Source organism: Cimex lectularius, unplaced genomic scaffold, assembly GCF_000648675.2.
Source record: "Cimex lectularius strain Harlan isolate CLEC.00 unplaced genomic scaffold, Clec_2.1 scaffold251, whole genome shotgun sequence".
In the NCBI taxonomy this organism is placed as follows: domain Eukaryota; kingdom Metazoa; phylum Arthropoda; class Insecta; order Hemiptera; family Cimicidae; genus Cimex; species Cimex lectularius.
The window spans coordinates 544348-557764 of NW_019394213.1; the positions used below are offsets into that span (position 1 = coordinate 544348).

A 13417-nucleotide genomic window follows, 5' to 3' on the forward strand; every position below is an offset into this window, starting at 1 on the left:
GGATTGAGGTTGGATTAGTTTAATGTTAGGTGCGCTAGTGGAGGGTAGTCCAGCTGAGAGGCCGGTTACTTCTAATCGTGCCTCCATCGTGTGAGGGTCGCCTCGTTTCGCTGCGCTCTCCACTTTTCCCCCATATTGAACCCAGCGTAAGTCCACTTGCATCCGTCCGTGGATTTCAGTTTCATCTGAGCCGCGTGTGTCCTCAGGAGCCTCAGAGCCGTAAATCAATCGCTTCTTGGGGCCGAAGCCGACCGAAAACTCCCGACATTCGGCCCGGTTATCAAACGCCATTCTATCATAGCATAATAACAGTGACGGTGCCATCTCCTAGGACCCAATGTGACAATGTGACCTGTGGTTCCCGGTAGCGACGTTTGCGAGTGGTTTTAATTTTTTTCAATAACTCTTTCGACGCGTTATGTAGTTCGGATAGTTCGTGATACGACTTTATAAATCTGCTTCTGTGATCGGTACAATTGAAGATATTTGTCGCATCGTTATTTTTTTGATTCTCCTGGTCGGCTGCCACATGCTAGCAGTACTCAAGAAACGTTGGAAGCCTAAAAGGTACGATATATGCACAAAACGTTATAAAAAAAATCATAGACCTCAGTAAGAAATTCTTAATCATATTTACCTAACACTACTACTTAGTAGTTAAGCATAAATACATAAGACACAAAAAGTAGGAGATAATAGGTTTTTTAATAACAATGTCTACCTTAGATTTTATTCTAGGGTTTTTTGAGGAGTATATTAATTTGTATGTATATATAAGTAATAAGAAATTTTCATATGATTGTCCACTAATTAATTAGGTGCTTGTTAATGTCTGGATTATTTTAATCGGAGAAAGTGATACGAGGCAAAAGTAGTTTGAACCTTCATTGTATGATCCATAAAATCATGCTGGCATTATTTAAAATTTTGTTGTTGTTACGTAAATTATATTTTTATATTGTTTGTACCTCTCCTGAAAATTTGAACGTTATTATAATGAATTTTCTGTCAAAATTTTAATATTTGAGATCAGATCAAGTAGTGGACATTGCCCAAAAACGGGGTGAGACTTATTTGTAACTTTTTTGGTGATTACATTTTGTCTTTGATTATTCTAATCTGTGGGATATTCTTCATGTTGAAAGGTTGTTTAATGTGGAATAAAATGGGAGATTTTACCTAAAATTGTAGTTTTCTTTTGCTTTTAAAATTTTCTGTATGCTGCTCTATTAAAATATATAGAAAACTGATGGTGGATTGACAAAATTTTGATTGAACAACTTTTCAGATTTTTTTTTTCATTGTTGGCCATAAAAAAATCCCAGATAAAATTTCAGTCATGATCATACTGGCAAATACACATTTGATTGATCGTTTATTCACTCAGAGGGAATTTTCACATGTTCGCAGTAATCAAACGCTATATAAATTTTAATTTGAACGGTGAAAGTGTTAAATCGTAATTTCCGGCGGATAGTTAATTACCCTTCAATACGCTTAACGTTGGGGGAGGATTATCGGTTTTGTAAACGGTCTAGAACCAGGTTGCCATCAGCTGTTCCCCGGGGGATCGATAGGGTGAGTCATGTGTCCAGTAATGTTTGTGATATTAGAAATTGTACCAATTTAAATAAAATCATCATAATGCATGTTGAAAAAAAAATTACAACCCGTCTTTATGATAACATTATAGGAACAGAACTTTGAATTCAAATTTATGATTTTTACAAGGCGAAGATCTTTATTTGACCTCGAGTCAAGATTTTGCAATATTTTGTTCAACTAGTTTGCCTTTACGTCTGGAAGCACTTTATCCTTCGACCTCTCGGCACTCGAAAGGCTTCCGGGCTCCCTTTTAAGGTGGTCGCCTTCTCTTCCTAGACTACTCCAGTTACTTTGGATTCGCTTTGGATTCCTCTTGGCAACACCGTTCTTCCTTTATACAATCCGCTACGCTTGGACAGATTGCCGCTTTGTCGAAAGATTCTTCCAGGATATGATCAAAAATTTGCCGAAAAGAAAAATGTGTTAGATTACCCTTTATTAAAAAGGTAAAACTTTTTTATTCCTGGGAATAATAATACAATAATCCTTTAATCAAAGTTGCCGTCGGGTTGGTAAATAAGTGAACACTTGCACTATTTCGGTTTCGCACCTAAATCAAAAAACTTTTAATAAATTAATTCAAAATTTCCTTAATTTTATGTTATAATATTTCCACCTTACCAATTCGTCAACCATGGTTGACATCTTATTGGAAATTTAATGTAGTTTTCAATGGTATCAACAGATTTGTTCAATTTTTTTTAGGTTTGGAGTTATCATTGTTTATTTGAAGTAAGGTCGTGAAATCTTAAAAAAATCAAAAAATGGGAATAACTCCGTAACTAGAGATTCGGAGCATAGTTAAATGTGACTTTTTGGTTCCATTTTGAATGTAGAATCTACTGGCAAAATTTGTAACACGAGTAACCGTACACCCTGTATATTTTTATTCATCTGCCTATACACTGATTTTGTATAATCTACATATATAACGATTTTCGAACTTACTTACGTACTTACCTACTTACATACCTACTATGAGCCTGGGTTCCTTTTTAACCTTACATTCTTATAGGAACCTATCTATCCATGTACATATATATGTATTATTGTATTTTTATCCATCCAACCAACCAGCTATATGCTAATTATCTAAAAAATAATCTTCCAACTTACATATATCCATTTATATGCACACTTTATGTGTCTATTGTGTTCTTTTCATATTTCTTTTGTTTGTGTAACTTTACGGTTTTACAGTGTACTTCTTAAAATTTGCCGAAAAAAAATGTGTTAGGTTACCCTTTATTGATTTTTTTATGACAAACTTTACCCTTCCAGATTTATTCAGCAGCGTGTTGCGAATTGTTACACAATAGTGATGTCGTTTCTAATTTATCGTTGTTTGTTTATTTGTGTCAAAAGTAGGAAAACAAAAATATAGGTCAACTAGGACTACTAGTTTGACAATACTTGTTAAAACAACGCACATTTAAGATTTGTTTTTAATATGACAATTGTTTTTTTTTAACGACTTTTCTAATTGACTTCAATTCTTCAGTTTTTCCACCTTCGACAATACAGCATTCCCACGTAGCGAGATTATGAGATTCTTTTTCTTTCTCTCATGAAAGTTGTCGTCATTGTTTGCATTGTAGATTTACGGTCGTGAATACGATGGAGATAAGCGTTCAAGACGTTTATTTATGCTTTTTAACGCCAACAACAATATCTGAATGTTGGGTAATAATCTTTCACGACTTGAAACATAACCCATTAACCAGTCGAAGCTCTCATTGTAGTCCAAGCAATAATTTATAAAGAATACATGTTCTCAATGGCGTAAATTCAATGACCAATGAAATTTATCAGGCAATGCAATTTCTATTTAATAGAGGCAAGCTAGAAAGAGAAGAAGTTATTTCACGCACGGATCGTCTTTGCCGTTCAATTTTCGACCGTTTAAGACTTTTAGAATTAGCCACTAAAGACGAGATAACATCGTATTCGGTTGTATAACACAAAATGCATTGAAAATATGGCCAACAATGTATTGACCCGGAAAACACGGCTAATCTTGGCTTATACGCATGTAGTCGGAAGCAAGTATACAGGTTTTAAAATAAAGAAACTAGGATTGGCTCCAGGCCAACCATGAATCTGTATTTGCAAAACGACGGCCGGTGGTGTTTAAATTCATATTTTAAAACGCTTGAACTTTTAAATTTAATGTCTCTAACTTTCTACCTAACTTCTCTCTTCGTACCATTTTATCTATTTACTCCTTGCCTACCTAATTATCACTCTACCTCTGTACCTGCTCACCTAATTACTTACCAAACTGATTTATTTATTAGTCTATGTACGTTATTATCTCTTTAATCATTTAATTGCCTACTTGCCTCTTAAAACCCTATCAGCTTACTTACGCAGCTCCCGGTTTTTTTTATGTAACTACCAATATTTTTATCTCTACAGGGTGGTAAGCTCGTCGTGTTAATTTTTTTCGGTCACAGTACATTTAAAATGGAGTAGAATCCCAAAAATCTCAATCCATTTACAAGTGATGATTTCTTTAATGTTTATTTAAGAAAAACACGTTTCTTTATGTAAAACCTGAATTTTCTCCACTCGGACGTAACTTTTCGAAACCCTAGACCCCGGGATTAAATTTAGCACCGGATTTCCTTTTGAATTAATACAATTTTGTTTGAAAAATTTGCTATATAATAGATAACACTAGTAAGGAAATCGGTGCTAAATCTAATCCCGGGGTCAAAGATTTCGAAAAGTTAAGTTAGAGTGGGGAAAATTCAGGTTTTATGTAAAGTAACGTGTTTTTCTTAAATAAACATTAAAAAAATCATAACTTTTGAACAAATTTTTACAACGTTCTATTCTACTTTCGATGTACTGTGTTTTCAACACGACGAGTTGACCACCCTGTATATCTATTACTCTATCAATACTAAGATCATTTCTACCTAACTATTTAGTTCTTTATCGTCATATTCATAAATTTTATTACCTACCTTACCTCCGGCCGAACTTTCCTCTTACCTACCTAACTAAATATTTATCTCTCTCTTTATATACTTACCTTCTTAACGTACCCACTCAGCTATTATTTCAATCTCTTCGCTTATCAATTTAATATTTATTTGTCTGTTTGACTATTTAATTACTGTAATTATTTTTCTATAATTATTAACAAACCAACTTACTTATGCAGCTCACGGCTCATTTATGTAACTATCACTCTAATTATATAATCTTATATGTGTTTGTTTAAATACTTACCTACACATGGGATTATGGATAATCTACCTACCTTCATATATAACGATCTTTCAACTTATCTACTTGCATACCTATTTATGAGAGTGCATATCTTTTCTTATTTTATAGTCATAAACGCACCTAGTTATCTATCCATGTACCTATCTACTTATGTATCTATACAGGGCAGTTCGGCTACTCGAGTTACAAACTTTTCCAGTAGATTTTACATTAAAAATGGAACCAAAAAGTACTAATTAACTATGGTCCGAATTTTAGCAGTTTCGGAGTTATTCCGCTTTTTCTGATTTGTTAAGATTTCACGACCTTGCTTCAAATAAACAATGATAACTCCAAAACTGTAAGGTTTTGGACAAATCCGTTGATACCACTGAAAACTACGTTAAATTTCCAATATGATGTGATCAATATTAAACTTGTAAACGTTGGTGAAATAAGCGTTTTAGTAGCCAGAACTTTGAATTTTTTTTTCAAACTTGAAAAACTTACTATGGTGATTCTAAACTACTATTTCCAAACCTAGAGACCAGGAAATTTCAGAAGACGTACTCCATTTTATAACCATTTTAGTCGTGTAATTGCTTTTTTAGAAGATGAAGAGTTTGATGAAGGAAAGGAAAAAACCATGTTGACGGATTGGTAAGGTGAAATATTAATAATAAAAAACAACTTAAGGAAATTTTGAATGAATTTATTAAACGTTTTGAATATTAAAACTCTTTTATTCCGGGGAATAATAATACAATAATGCTTTTAAAAAAATTTCCATCGTGTTGGTAAATAAGTAAACACTTGCACTATTTCGGTTTCGAGCCCAAATTAAAAAAAGGTTTAAAAAATTAATTCAAATTTTCCTTCAGTTTTTTATTTTTATTATTATTTTTAAATCTTTCCGCATAACCAATCTGTCAACCATGGTTAGTATAGATCACGTCTTATTGGAAATTTAATGTAATTTACAATGGTATCAACGGATTTGCTAAAATTTTTTTAGGTTTGGAGTTATCATTGTTTATTTGAAGTAAGGTCGTGAAATCTTAAAAAAATCAAAAAAGGGGAATAACTCCGAAACTGTAGAGATTCGGATCATAGTTAATTTTGGACTTTTTGGTTCCTTTTTGAATGTAGATTCTACTGGCAAACTTAGTAACACGAGTAGCCGAACACCCTATATATTTTTACTCATCTACCTACCTATACACTGATTATGTATAATCTACCTATATAACGATTTCCGGACTTATCTACTTACATACGTACTTAAGCCTGCGTTCCTTTTTTAACCGTATATTCATATAGGAACCTAGTTATCTATCCATGTACTTATATATCTATTATTTTTATCCATCCAACTACCTATATGCTAATTATCTTTAATCAACTATCATAACAATCTTCTAACTTACATATATCCATTTATTTATCTACTTTATGTATCCATTGTGTTCTTTTCATATATCTTTTGTTTGTGTATCTTTACGATTTTTTTTATAGCGTACTTCATCGAAGTTCAAATACGTTTTGCGTTCTGTAGTTGTTTTGTGAACATTTATGATTGTTATATTTCTTTTGTTATTAATACTTCCAATGCAAGAGTTTTTCTCTGTGATACATATACACACAAACACGCCATATTCATGCTTTCTCGTGGGAAAACTCCCCCGAGTTGTGGGAAAACTTAATTAATTGCAAATGTCTTTTAAAGATTTTAATAAGGTATAGAGCTGAATTTTCGATGAGGGAGGCACGAGTCAATTAACGTGCCATTATTGATTGAAATATTTTAAAAATAACTTTCTCCCTAAATGCAGGGTGTTCGGCTACTCGTGTTACAAACTTTGCCAGTAGATCCCTACAATCAAAATGGAATCAAAAAGTCCTATTCGACTATGTTCCGAATCGCAGCAGTTTCGGAGTTATTCCATTTTTTTGATTATTTAAGATTTCACGACCTTGCTTCAAATAAACAATGATACTCCGAAACCAAAAGGTTTTGGACAAATCCGTTGATACGATTGAAAATGTCGTTAAATTTCCAATAAAATGTGATCAATACTAAACTTGTAAAACGTTCGTGAAATAAGTGATTTAGTAGCGAGAACTTTGAAAAATATTTATTTTTTTCAGATTTGAAAACTTTCTATGGTGATTCTAAACTACTATTTCAAAAATTCTAGAGACCAGCACATTTCAGAAAACGTACGCCATTTAATATTCTTTTTTATTGGTGTAATTTCTTTTTTAATTACTTTTTTCAAAAATGAAGAAATTGATGGAGGAAAGGAAAAACCTTGGCTGACGGATTTGTAAGGTGGAAAATTAAAAAAAAACTTAAGAAAATTTTGAATGAATTTACTAAACTTTTTTTTTTAATTTGAGCTCGAAACGGAAATAGTGCAAGTGTTTATTTATTTACCATCACAAGTGCAACTTTGATCAAAGAATTATTGTATTATTCTTCACCAGAAAAATAGAGTTTTAATGTTTCTAGTTATCTATGTGATATCTTTTTAACACTATGGCTCCTTTTTCTAATGAAAAATATTCTGATATACATCTTATGTGTGGGTTTTGCGGGCTTAATGCGAAGGCAGCGCGTCGAAAATACATTGCGGAGGTTGGACAACATTTCGAATCAAAATTAAAAAACGTTCCATAAATTTATTCAAAATTTCCTTAAATTTTTTATTTTTTATTATGATTAATCTTTCCACCTTACCAATCCTTCAGCCACGGTTTTTTCTTTTCCTTCATCAATTTCTTAGTATTTGAAAAAATGCAAATAATTAAAACAACAATTGCACCATTAAAAAGGATATTAAATGGAGGAAATTTTCTGAAATTTGCTGGCCTCTAGGTTTAGAAATAGTAGTTTAAAATCACTTTAGTAAGTTTTTCATCGTTGAAAATTTTTTTTCAAAGTTCTCGCTACTAGAACGCTTATTTCACGAACCTTTACACGTTTAGTATTGATCACGTCTTATTGGAAATTTAACCTAGTTTTCAATGGTATCAACGGATTTGTCCAAAACTTTTTAATTTTGGAGTTTTCTTTGTTTATTTGAAGTAAGGTCGTAAAATCTTAAAAAATCAGAAAAAGTGAAATAACTCCGAAACTATTGAGAATCGGACCATAGTTTATTAGAACCTTTTGGTTCCTTTTTGAATGTAGAATCAACTGGCAAAAGTAGCCGAACACCCTGTATAACATTATAATCTTGATGAAATAGTTGCAATCTTGGCATTTTTCGTCGCCTATTCCATTTACCCAAATTTTTAAGTAAATTCGATCTCGGCGTTTCAGAGATTTTTTACCATGCATGGATCCGGATTAAACGGTCGTTTTTCTGACTCTTTCCGGGTTGATAAGAGTTCAACTGTTTTCGTTGTGAACGAGGTTGACCGTCGGAGAAGCGCAAGGGAGGACAGATGGCCTGGGAAAATGAGATAAGTTTTTTTTTCACTCTCTTCATCTCTGCTTGTCGTCTGACGGTCATTTGATACGAGATCCAGACGTCGTCCTACGGGCTTTGAACCTGTTGTGCAACACCGTTTTGGAAAATAATAAAGGGTGAAGTAACGAAGTGTGAACTATATCGAGTTCCACCTGTACGAAGAGGCAGTTGTTCATGGGCAATTATGTGATGTACACGTTTCGACAAGAAAATAAGATAACAAAGATTGCGCATTTCTAAAATAGTTGTTTTCTGACAAGAAACTGTTTTTCAAGCTTTTGTTGTAAGACATGATTTTACGAGTTTTTTTGATAATGCCTTGGATTATTGTCCATGCAAATATATGTTTACTTAGATAATTTTATGATTTTTTTGTTGTTGAGATTATGATGTTAATGGCCCAGGTAATAGGATGGGTTTAATTTGGCAAGACTGAACTCAGGGGACAATTCTCGTGTAAAAATGAAAATGTGAAATATTAAATAAAACTGGCCTAATGGAGAGGAGAGCGGCGGACATTAAAACGTATCTCACAAATTAGCCCACCTCCGAAAACGGTGTAGCTGTCTTTTATTAAACAGTTTCGTTGAATAATTTATACCTGTTTCCACTAATGAATTATCCTTCCTTGCAGCCGTTTAAATGTTATTAATTGGAAAGGGTAAAAAATCGTTTTCTTGACGAGCAAGTTTCGAAGGTAGCCCTAGACTTTCACCTTTGTTGGCGGAATTCTGAAGGCGATTTAATGACAAACAATTATCGAGAGATTGAATGTGTGCAGCGATTAGAGGATGTCCTTTTTTTCCATCGTAAACTGGGAGGAAAACGCCAAGAAAGTTATTTTCCACGCCCTCGTCGCTCGATAATTCTCATTTCCAGTATACTGTCAGGGTCGTAAATGTTTTTATGCGAAAATCCGTATGAATTTACAGTGCGGATTGCTTTCTATTTATATTTCAGGAAAAAATAAATCACAGCTTTCTAGATCGTTTCTCTTAGAATAGACTTTACTTAGGCTATATATTGCGAAATGTTATAAAACTTTTTCATTGTTTTTGGCCATATCGGTCCGCCTATTCCCGGAATAAGCTTCAAACAAAAGACTTTTATTAACATTACCATACAAGCTTAAATTAGTTTTACTGAGTGATGTATACCGGTTATCAATATCAGATCCCCCGATTTCCATACAATCTTACTAAATAACCATGATCGTTTTTATACGTTGATAGTAAAGTTTACTAATTGTGAATTACATTTCATCACTTTTATTAAGATATTTCCTGGAAGATCATACATGTATTCTGTGACCAGACCTATTCGAATGTCCTTAATCATCGAGGATACGTATGATTTGATTCCGATCGTACTGGTTGAATTGGTCAACGGACGATCTTTAATGACCCATTTATTACAAAAGTGTTACAAAAACGTTGGGATTTAATCCTGGTCCGCCGATTCTCGCTTTTTGCTTTGAACGGACGTGTTTCTGCCAGTCACAAATGGGATATCAGACCCCACGATTTCTATTCAATCTTTCCAAATACGCAATGTCCCCTCTATAAGCGCTTAATAAAGTGTACCGCAGTGTGAATTTTATTTCATCACTAATATTATAACGAAGTTTGAAAGAACATCACAACTATTCTGAGACCATTCAGCAGGTTGAATGTCCTTGATCATCCAGGACACATAATCTTATTGAATTCCGATCTAACTGGTTGAATGGACGCTTTTTAATGACCCATTGATAGCAAAATTGTTACAAAACATTTTGATTCGTCCGCCAATTCTCGCTGTTTACATTGAACAGACGTGTTTCTGCAAATCACCGATGGGATATCAGATCTCACGATTTCTATACAATCTTACCAAATACGCATTGTCGTCTCTTTAATTGGTTGATAAAGTTTACTAAGTGTGAATTACATTTCATCAGTAATATTATAACGAAAGAACATCTATTTTAGGACCTTTCAGCAGGTTGAATGCCCTTGATCATCCAGGACATGTATGATTTGATTCCGATCTTACTGGATGAATTGGACAATGGACGATCTTTAATGACCCATTTATTGCAAAAGTGTTACAAAACGTTGAACTGTTCCTAATCCCGGTCCGCCAATCCTCGCTGTTTGCTTTGACTTGTTTCTGCATGTCAGACCCCATGATTTCTGTTCAATCATACCGAATACGCATTATTCGCCTCTACAAGTGGTTAATAAAGTTTACGAACTTTGAATGACTTTTCGTCCCTAGTATTCTGCAGAAAGAGCAGTTAACGGGCAGAAAATAATTGCATTCTGTGACCTGTAGGTTGAGTATCCTTGATAACCCTGGGCACATATTATGTTTTGATTTTATTCCATCCGGTTGTCTTGGTCTTAGGATTTATGCTCTTTAATAAATATTTATTCAAAAATGTTATAAAATTTTTTAATTGTTCTTAATCATCCTGACCCGCCAATTCTCCCGTCTGCTTTGGAACAAACTGAAGTTCGTCGTTGCCATTTCACACCTTTATATCCATGATCAATGACTTTAATCCGGTGGTCAACAAAGAACTTGTTATCCAAAAATTAGACAAGTGCAACAATGGGCAAATGTATATATTCACAATGATAACTATACACTAGCTGCCTTAGAAACACTATTAAACCTACATCGATTGGAATCATATATCTAAAAGTAAGCTAGGCAAAATTCATAGTTTCTAGAAAAAAAAAAATTGGGGATTAAAACTGTCGGATATACAACAACAAATAAAATCAGAGACCTATCTTTAGGATGTGGGCTGACTATATGACCCAACATCGACCTACAATGTTTTCACAGACAGCAAAATAACAAACAGGGACAGCTATGTTTTTGCAAACCCAAAATCTGAACAAACTCTTTAGGGAAGTACACCTATGTCTTTCAAGCTGACATCATGCTATTAATGCTTGTGCCGTGGAAAACTTAAAAACGGCCAAGTCTTAAAAAGATTAGCGGGTAAAAACATCCAAAATAGTCGGTGAGTGCAACTCATACATCCAGAATCTGGTAAAACGACCAACCTGACAATATCTTGGGTACAAGGGCGTAAAGGAATTTTGGATAATGAACAAGCCCAGAAACATAGTCTCAACATCAACGATCCTTCCTCTCAGAATTGGTATATAACCCATTCCAAAACTGGAAAATACTTTGCTTCAGCTAAACAGGGTAAAAGTCATGAGAGATACGGCTGGTCACTGGCATCTGAAAACCTATACAAATGGATCACCATAAAGACCTGTAGGTTCTACAGTGAGGTAGAAAAAACTGCTACCAGTATTATCTTCGAATGCGAAGCTACGTCTCAACCGAGACCTTAGATAGTCGGGATAACCCCGGGAAAAAGAATTACAACAATAACACTCCATGACCTTCTTATTGTAAGGAGAATCAAGCCAGTTGAACATAGTTAAGGAACTAGCAAAAGTAATAAGCAACAAGGCTACAATGCTAGGGAAATACTAAACCTCTACGTTCTCATCTTCATCAATCCTCCAATTGTTGTAAGTTATGTTCCATAACTAATACCCTCAGCAATGGATTGCTTTATATAGCATTTGAAGTAATATAATTTCTACTGTTTGTCGCCAGTTTTTAGTAAATCCCTGATTATTGAATGATTTTATTTGATTTAATTGGTCCAGTGGTAGTCATAAGTCTAAAGTTGTACATAGATGCAAAGCAAAATTAGCCGGGTCAGGATGAGTGAAACAATGTACATAATTTCGCAAACCAAAATTCTGAATTTATTCATTTCCTTGAGTGTAGAGCCAATATCGGTGGCATATATCAGTTATAAAACTATCATTTCCACATTTATTTTTTATCAAATTTCCAACTCATCCAGCAATCCGCTACCGGTTTCGAATAACGACCTGATTTCAATGTCGGCCTAGAACGTTGTACGAAGAATTGAAACTTTAAGGTCGCCAAGTAAGTGTGACGGTCTCGTATTACATGTGACATAACAGTCGACCCTTGCAAAAAAAGGCAGATGACATATCCCCGTGGGAGACCTCACGATTTCCCAAGGCGAGTCGGAAAACTGAAAACACTTAGAAAACATCGTTTTCGTGACCACGACGAAACGCCGGTGCTCAACTCCTTTCCGCTCGTTTCACGTACTAACCGTTATATGTCGTTATTAAAGTATTTTTTTGTCCAATTGGGTTATAATTGCGTTCAAAATTATCTTAGGAACAGTCTTGTACTGAAAAAATTGATTCGTGTAGGTTAGATATTGTGTCCGTGTTGTTTGATCGGCCTATCGTCAGCTTGTATGTTATTTTTATTATTATATCATTTAGTAAGACCAGCAACCACTGAAGATAGCTGAATGATGAATGTTTGACTTACTGATACGGCTTGCTGACAGTGACAATATTTTTCGGATGTACACATGAACAATCATAGATGAGGCATTAAAAGTTTACATTTTTTGTAGTAAAGATGAATCTATTTTGATCTCTAATCTTCTTAAAAGGAACATCTCGATTGGGAGAGCTTCCGTTATGTTTATAGCTTTGACAGGCGACTAGTCAAGATTTTTATCGAGTTCAACGGCCGTAAATTACAAACCACCAGTTATATTGTTTGAATTAAATGTGCTAAAGGAGGACGAGTTATCGAAATATAATTGAGGTAAGCCGGGGTTGTTTTATTATCGAAGGCTTGGGATAGACAAATTGATTGACAATATGATTTAAAAAAAAATTGATCTTCTTGTCCTTTACACGCGATGACGATCTATTTTGAAGGTCAGTGGTTTAGGGTCATCGCATTACTCCGATTAGGATGCAGCATAGTCGATCGAGTCGTAGATTACGTTTTACGAACGATTTCCCCGAGTTGCCGTTCATATTGGTTTGACCTTTCCAATAACTGAACGCGACCCAGTTTTTGGCCGGGTTCAGTCTTGGAATGAAATGCGAAAAAAACGACAACAATCTGATAAATTGTAAAAGATTTAACCGGATCTCCTTGACGCCTGGCGAAAGCAGTCTTTCTTCCTCGCGAACGAATACCAAGATGCCAACATCGCAATTTGTCCGATTAACGACGCGATATTTATCGATCTG

The 13417-nt window shown here is 34.3% G+C and overlaps 1 protein-coding gene across 1 annotated transcript in view; it reads left to right on the forward strand.

The window, feature by feature from the left end:
• Positions 1-36: 36 nt before the first annotated feature.
• The window catches only part of LOC112128253, a 259399-nt gene continuing 246018 nt past the window's right edge, over positions 37-13417 (forward strand). The window contains exon 1 of the mRNA XM_024230206.1: positions 37-567. Coding sequence (XP_024085974.1) covers positions 530-567 — 38 coding nt within the window. The 5' untranslated portion in view covers positions 37-529. The remainder of the gene's footprint in view (positions 568-13417) is intronic.